The sequence below is a fragment of the Buceros rhinoceros genome, unplaced genomic scaffold (genome assembly GCF_000710305.1).
Source record: "Buceros rhinoceros silvestris isolate BGI_N320 unplaced genomic scaffold, ASM71030v1 scaffold32198, whole genome shotgun sequence".
Classification (NCBI taxonomy): Eukaryota; Metazoa; Chordata; class Aves; order Bucerotiformes; family Bucerotidae; genus Buceros; species Buceros rhinoceros.
Genome location: NW_010425816.1, coordinates 52,064 through 60,244, shown reverse-complemented (window position 1 = coordinate 60,244; position 8,181 = coordinate 52,064). Strand labels below are relative to the sequence as shown.

General features: G+C 55.5%; 1 protein-coding gene across 1 annotated transcript in view; it reads right to left on the bottom strand.

The window, feature by feature from the left end:
- Nucleotides 1-6,338: 6,338 nt before the first annotated feature.
- The window catches only part of TANC2 (tetratricopeptide repeat, ankyrin repeat and coiled-coil containing 2), a gene marked incomplete at its 5' end in the record, with an annotated part of 50,059 nt that continues 48,216 nt past the window's right edge, over nucleotides 6,339-8,181 (bottom strand). The window contains one exon of the mRNA XM_010141277.1: nucleotides 6,339-8,179. Within this exon, the coding sequence (XP_010139579.1) occupies nucleotides 6,339-8,179 (1,841 nt within the window). The remainder of the gene's footprint in view (nucleotides 8,180-8,181) is intronic.

Sequence of the window (8,181 nt, the reverse complement as noted above, 5' to 3'; positions counted from 1 at the left end):
CGGAGATGGGGCTCATCCTCTCTGCTGAAGTCAGCCTGTTTTCCTTCTGGGTGCTGGCTCCGGCAGCCACGCGGGTGAAGCTCCCGGATCCCTGCGCTGCACAGACAACACAGCCCCTGGCAAAGGCTCAAGCCCAACCAGGGGATTTTGCTGAACCATGACCCTGCTGTGCCACATCCCTCCAGCGCCACGCATCCCGCCCGGCCCGGTGGCTGGAGACACGGATGGAGGGGCGTTCAGCTGCAAAACCAGGCCCTGCGTTTGGGCAGGGGTGAGGTGAGCAGACACTCGGGTTCTCAGGAGCTGCAGGGCTCCAGTACTCCCAGTGCCGAGCTGCACTTCCACAGCTGGATCCCGAAAACTCTCCCATCCAGTTCCCTCCCCTATTTCACTAACACGGCTCTGCTAACAGCAGTGCTGCTCCGTCCCCTCCCGCTCCCGCTGCTGCCAGCTCCCCATCCCCGTCCCCACGCAGCGACAGCCAGACCCGGCCCTTGCACCGTCCTGACGTCCCCAGGTTATTGCCCGGCCGAGAAGCCACCGCCCTGGGAAGAAGAGCAGGCCAGGCGCCGTGTCCAAGTGTTAACCATTTATAAATAAGTACATTTTTTCATACATACAGTTTCATTGTACAGAGTACAATCTGTATACATGGGGGGGGGATGCATTCTTTTGAACTTTTCACATCTATCTCACAGCTCACATGTACAGACAAGAAAACTCTGCTCAAGCAAATACAGCAAAGGAAAAAATATGTTTTCTTCTTTCCTTATACATGAGAGGCGAAGGCCTCCGCTGTCGGCAGGGGCTGCTCTTCCCACTGCACAATATCACAACTGTGTGGTGTTCAATATATCAGTAGAGAACAGAACATGCAGTGAATAATATACTGTACAGAGAGAAAGTCCTTTACATCGGAATTATAGAAAAGCTAAAGGAAAACTTAAGTGTCTTAAAGATCTTCCCAGCAAGTGTCTCGGAGGATGGCAACCGGGGGGTCGTACAAAGCACGGGGCGGGTGTACTGCACGTGCTTGTACCGCGCTCAGATCCTCTCGATGCGAAGACAGGAGGGAGACGGAACGCTGAAGGCAACACTATGGGAAAGAAAAGGCTGGACAGGGATGACACCGGCAGTACTGGCAGAGTCCGGACGAGTCTCTGGGTCATCGGCGTAGCAACCCAACGGACTTTCCGTAGCACACAGTGCTGCGCCCAGTGTCTGGGTTATCAGTGCACAGCGAGGCAGACCCACGGTGAGGTGACCCAGTTCCCTGGGCGTGAGGCTTTCCCACCCTCCCAGCATGACCCCGACCCGCTGGAGGAGACGACCCGCAGCCCTGCCGCCGTCCCCGGGCAGCGTCACCCAGAGAGGACAAAGTCTTTTGGCAGCGCAGCCCTCTGTTCTCACGACCACAGGATGTGATCCTGCCGGACTGGTCCTGGCTGCTGACTCCCCAGTACCATGACAGCTAGAAAATGAGCGGGAGGAAAGGATACGGCGGGTGGGTTCGGTGTCCGCTGGCTTTCCCGCGGACGGTCGCGCCTGCTGCGTTTTCTCTCGGGTGGGTCTGTAACAGTTGCAGTGAGATCCAGCTGTATAGTCAGGAGTTGGACACGAATGCATCTTGCTAAAGAATTGAGCCCTTAGTGGTTTATATTAGAAAAAAGAGTTTGATTGAATGAAAATCCAGCAACTATTCACACAAATCTGAAAAAAACGCAGATTAACTTTCAACCATTGTGCTTTGTGTCCAACACGCACCCCACCAGGCTTCGCGTCGAGCAGCCAGCACGGGGTGAAGGCATCTATCCAAGGAGGTCCCAGCAGGTACAACAGCTCTGCCCCTAAGCCCTTGGTTAAGCGCCGTTAATCCCGGTACAACAGTTACCTCGAATCCCCCGGAACTCCCCATTTGTACAACCCCCAAAGGGCTCGCGACAGCTCACCACGGACCCCCCGTGTCAGGAAGGCGGAGGACGAGCAGGCACCCGGCTGCTTTTCTCTAGGAAAGGCGGAGCTGGCACTTCGGTTTTAGCTAAACTTCTTCTGGGTAACCCTGAAGACGGAGCAACCTTTGTACGGGGGGGCTGAATCGCTGTGGATGTAGTGGCCACCCTGGCTCCCAACCCAAGTACGGCTTCGGTGTCGGTCTAGGCACACACAAACGTTCACGCTTGCCAAGTGGTTTCCTTTACGGCCAGGTTAAAGAAAAAAACCTAAAAAGTTCAGTGCTCGGACGGACCCACCTGCAGGCACCGGTGCCCGGTGGCAGACGGACAGACAGACGGACAGATGCTGTGGATGTAGTGGCCACCCTGGCTCCCAACCCAAGTACGGCTTCGGTGTCGGTCTAGGCACACACAAACGTTCACGCTTGCCAAGTGGTTTCCTTTACGGCCAGGTTAAAGAAAAAAACCTAAAAAGTTCAGTGCTCGGACGGACCCACCTGCAGGCACCGGTGCCCGGTGGCAGACGGACAGACAGACGGACAGATGCAGGTCTTGGTTTGCCCGGAGCTGGCCAGCCTGCGCCCTGCGGGCAGAGGCACCGAGAAGGCAGCTCAGGCGCGCGGTGCTTCCACCTCTGGAGACGGATCCCAGGGGATCTGTCTGTGTTAACCCCTCCTCTCCTAAGCACTAAGGACTCTTCTCAAGGCCCTCCAGAGCCATTCCCAGCCTGGCTGGCCCCCCCGGCGGGTGTCCTCTCCCCTGGGACCAGAGCATCCTCCCAGCCTGGGAGACAAAGCAAGAGCTGGTGAATCCCCACCGAGGGATGTGACAGTCACCCCCACACGAAGCCGGGAGAGAAGGTTTCAGCTTTGTGGCGGCACACCCAGCTCTGGGAACAGCGTGGGCAGAGGCAGAGACAGCTCGTGGGAAGGTCGATCGAGTACAGGGGTCAGCTTTGAGCGTCACTCACCCAACACGCCCCAAGAACCAAACCTGGGGGTTTCAATGTCATCAAGAACCTGGTTTACTCGGTCCTCCTAAGAATCCGACTCGCTCGCAAGACGGGGGCTCACCGGCCATGCTGCGGCAGCTGGGCAGGGGCCGGCTGGCAGCATCGTCCCACACCTCAATTATGCAAAGAGTAATTACCTACGAAGCACGGACAGACAAGGCAGCACCATGCCCGAAACTCTGCACGCGCTCCCGCAGCACCGAGGGTGACAGGGTGAGGGGACGTCAGGGGAGATCGGAGCCTCGCGCTCCACAGAGCCGCGTGGGCAGCAGCTTCGCAACGGGACCACGCACAGCAACACCCAACGGCCTCTGCTTTCGTCCGCGGCAAATCCGAATGAGGACACGGGGGACTGCGTACAGAACGGCTTCTCCAGGGAGGGGTGTGCTCCTCACCCACCCAGCCTGCGGCCACCCTGCCTCTGCTGGCCCTAGAGAACTGCTGGGGAAGTGCTTTAAAACCGCTGCAAATTATTTTGTGTTTAAAAATTACTCAATCTGTTGATGCTTATATACAGGAGTCAGTTCTTGTGCTATAAATGTTATGATTCATTGCTTTGTTTCTTTTTTCTCTTTTTTTTTTGAAAAATACACTAAGAGACAAGAGCTGCTTTGCTATTTTCTAATGAAGACACTACTTACGCTTAAATATCCAGTATTTATCATAGTAACAAATCCAAACAGTAAAGTGCACCCATTTACAGAGAGAACAGATGGAAAACCGTTAGTGCAAGAATCCTGTGAGAAATGTAACACGTGGTATCGTGAAAAAACCTGCTCGCTGCAGGCCTGACGCCTGCGTTCAGCGTGGTGATTGTGTTAGAAGTGTGAGCTGTTTGCTTTTTCCCTTAAAACATCTTCATAAACCCAGAAGTTCTACACGGAAGTGCCGCGAGGGGACGTTTCGGAAGGACAGTACCGGGAGCACAAGGCAGCGAACGGCAAAAGCGAAGCACGGGCGTCTCACACCGTCCCGTTCGCGTCTCAGCGGAGCGAACCGGCTCAGCACCGCAGCCGGTGAGAGATCGGGACGGGGCTCAATTTGGTTACTTTTTCCGTTCAAAGAAGCAACGAAAGGTAGAAAGCCACTCACTGGATCGGAAAGCTGGAGGATGGGAGGCGTTGAGCAAAGCGCCTGGTGCTTCTCCAGACCCACAGCTACGCGTGTCCTAGCTACAAGGTGCACTGTTCGCGGAGGAGGAGAAATCGGTTATTCCTCGTAAAGCCGGACACGCTGCTTCAAAAATCAGAGAGGAAGAAAAAAAACCATCACACCCTCATGGCAAGGAGAGAACGAGTGCAGGGAGCTGAGTCCTGTGGCCGCGGGGTGCTGCCTTACCGAGGGTTCCCCCAGCCCTGTAAGAAAGGGTCAGCACTGGGCTGCACCTCAGGAGAGAAAACACCAGCCCAAATCCAAACACTGGCTTGGACAAATGCCAAGAGGCCGGAAGAGCACAGAAATCTCCAAACCCCGCAGAGGAAATGTCCCCCGAACACTCTCAGCACTGTCTACGAGACACAAGCCTCCGCCGTCCCAAGGAGTGCACGTCCCAGAGGGGCAGATCAGGCAACGAAACAGCGGTGAGCTGCGCCGATCCACACCCCCAAAAGAAAAAAAAGCCCCATCGGAGCCAGGCTTTGCTTAAGAGTTTCGGACCAAGCCCTCAGCTGGTGTCAATGGATGTAGCTGCGCTGATGCCACGCTGGGGATATGCTCGTTGACGCCAGCGGAGCCCGGACCCCCTGATCTGATTCACAAGTCTCGCCATCGATCCGCATAGCCCTTAGGAGACACCGACAGGTTCCGCTCCTCCCGCGCCGCAGCCGCGGCCGCGCTCGCGAGGGCCAGCATGGGCAACAGGCACTATTTTGCTTTAAAACAAGCTACAGGGTTATCGCTCTCCCCCCGCATCGTCCCCCCCTTCACCCTCAGGAGCTGCAAAGGCAGATCACAAACCCACCAGTAATAAATGAATCTGGAAAGAAAGACCCTCCACCCCCCCAAAAAATCCCAGAGAATAACTGAAAAATGGTTGAAAATCCTGTGAGAAAGATTTTGGCAGCGTCCCCTGCTTTTCACACTGTCGCGATGTGATTTGCAATTGATTTAAAAAAAAAAATAGAAAAAACAACCCAAGCAAAGAAATGTCCTGAAATAGATCACTTAAATAAATTATAAATATCTCTTTAAACTGCAGAGCCTTACACAGCAGACCACGGTCTGTACCATTTAGAGGCGCAGAGCACAGCAATCGCTTCCCAGGATGTCGGGAGTGGATCTCGGAGGAGCGCAGCCCTCTCCGCGGCACAGGCTCCCCGGGCGGCAGCGAGCTGAGGGGAAGGGCTGGGGCTGCTGACAGACCCCTCCTGCCTCGGGAACCATCGTGCCACGTTACGCATTCTCACCATCCAAAAAAATTTAAAATAAAATTAGAAATTGCGGTTTTCCTCCTTGAATACCACTTTCTAAGTCCTATTTCCTTTTCCTCGCAAGTAACAAAACCCACCAAACGACACCCCCGCTGTTAAACCACCCCGGTGAGAACGCGGTGTTGGGTGCGAGGTGCAGTCGCCTGCTAACGGTGTGAAGAAGTTGTTGTCATCCCAGTTCACGCCCAAGAGGCTTCTGGCCAATTCCCTTGGCTGACTAAAACGCTTACAAGGGCCAACCTTAATCCCTCAACGCTTGTAAAATGCCCCAGAGCAAATCGGTGTCGGAGCACCTGGCAGGTTGCAAAGCAGCACAGGGTTGTGTGATCCCCACCCCGTCCGGCCGATGACGCGATTAAGTAACGAGGGCTCCAGTTCGGATTAAAGCGCGATGCCCCGGGTGAAGCAGGGTGGTGGCTGTGCATAGCTACTCGGGGTGAAAACCCGTCGTGCCCTCGTTCGCTGCCGGTAATTTGCTCTTTAGGGGTAAAGAGCCAAGCGACCTGGCTGGCCCAGGGACCCGGGAACGGCTCCCAAGATCCCTGCTCTGCTCCCGCTAGGAATTCCCATCAGAACCGAGTACGAGCTCATTGAGACAAAACAACCTGGACTGAATGCAATTGTCTCTTGAAAAAGAGCTGGTTACCTCCCGCTGCGTAGAGGGTATTTCTGGACCACCCCGCGTCACGTACTGAGATATCCTGGTTGGGAACTCGGCTGGAATTGGGCAAACGATACTGGCTCAGCTGATGTTGGCTTCACGGTCAGCTGGGGAACGAAAAGGCTGGAGCACGTGCATGGCTGTCTGACCACCACACAAAGTACCGGAGAAACTTGGTCATGTAGCTACCCAAGAGAAATAAAAATAATAATAATAATATGCATGGAAATCAAGCTTGGAAGTGTGTGCTGAAAACATGAGGGTCTTACTCCAACAAGCGTCTTTTACACATTAGACTCCACAAATGGTCTCTTTGGTTTGATTGGGGATGTCTGCCCTTGCCTGGAGTCCCTGGAGAGCTGCCTGTACAGGTTGTCCTGGTAGGCCTGCGCCACAGGCAGTGTCCTTGCCACCTTGACGTCGGGATAGGAGGAGGCTTGGGTGACTCTCTCCAGGAGGTCTCCCCGGGACCCATTGGCCAGCATCCCATGGGGGCTGTAATAGTCTTCCTCTAGCAAATGGCCATTCTGTGCATTGTTGGTTTTGTTATAAAAGGCAATGTTGCTGATTGACGAAGGCGGGCTAAACGACTCCGGCTGGGGGAGGTTGCCAGGAGACGTAGGACTAATGACAGTGTCCACTGACGACACAGCCCAGGTCCGGTTCTGCTGATGGAGGTGGGGGTACTGCTGAGTCCGAGCGGTTTTATCTATGATTCCCATGAACGGCGTGGTCCGGGAACGGGCCGGCTCGCTGGGGTAGCCCCCCTGTGTGGGAGAGACTGGAGAAAGTTCATCGCACGATCTGTCGTAAGCTGGCTTGAGAGGAATCTCCATTTGCTGAATCGAAGCAGAAGGGCGGAAGCTGGGAGTCAGGTTGGAGGTGGAGGAGATGCTATTGCTGGAGGGAGAGAAGCGGAGGCCGACGCTCTGAGAGTGGAGCAGGGGCCTTGGAGTGGGTGGGTGAGGCTTGATTTCGCTGGGATTAACTGTGATGGGCCTTCTTATGAGATGAGACACATCTGGAGAACCCAGCTGGCTGGCGGGGAGGGGAGAACGTTCCAGGTCAAGCTTCGAGTGACACACCGGATAGTAGGAAGCGGACTGGCTTCGCCCGATCTGAGGTGTCTGGCTGTATCTCATACCCCCCCGGTACGCCGAGGATGGTCTCTGCGGAAGGTCTTCCTTAGCCAGCCCTCCGTGCTGACAGATAGCTCCCGCGCTGAGGCTCGCCTGGACGTGCTGCACTGGTCTGCTGTCACCCACAATGCCCCCGATGGAGCCCTGGTAGACCAACCTGCTCTGGCTAACCCCCATTTCCCCTGATGCCGACTGGTACTTGCTGGCCATTGAGTGGGCAACCTGGCTGTAAGCACCAGTTGGGATTACAGTACTCGAGTGGACGGCTGAGCTGGGCTGGTTGCTCCTCACGATCTGCGCCTTGGCTGGCTGCAGCCTCAGCCCTTGCTGCGGCACGGCCACGGGCAGCTGGGGCATCTGGAAAGACCTCTGTGTCATCTTGGATAACGGAGACTTTGGTCTACCGGGGAGCTGGCTGACTGCGCTAGGTTCTTGCTGATAACGGACTGGGGAACCGGACTGAGACCTATAAACGCTCATGCTTTCTGCTGGGGGGCTGGCGCGATACTGAGGACCTCTGCGAAGAGGAGAAGGTGGTGGGCTTTGATATTCCTTCCCTTGACTTCCAACAGGAGGTGGGCTGAAGCGGTAAGAGGAGCCCTGGTGAGCAGGGGAGGTGTGTGGAGGACTGGGTCTATAATGTGAGTTCTGGTGCGTCGGAGACAGAGCAGGAGAGGTGGACTGGTATCCTTGCCTGGTTGGTGAGCCCACGGAGCTATTGGACCTGAAATCAAAGACCTGATGAGAACCAAGAGGTGAGCCAGAAATATAGGCTGAGTCCCTGTGAGCCGGGGACGGGGGCGGGCTCTGGATGATGGGCAGCCCTTGGTTTGGCCTGGACTCTGTCTGCAAGCCAATGGAAACGTTTTCTACATCCTGCTCAAGGTATTCCTCCTCAAAGATATCTTGCACAGAATACAGCTCTTCATGCTGGGCTTCAGGTTCAGGCTCCGCCGGGAGCGGCGGCGGGTGGCGCCTGCGCTTGCAC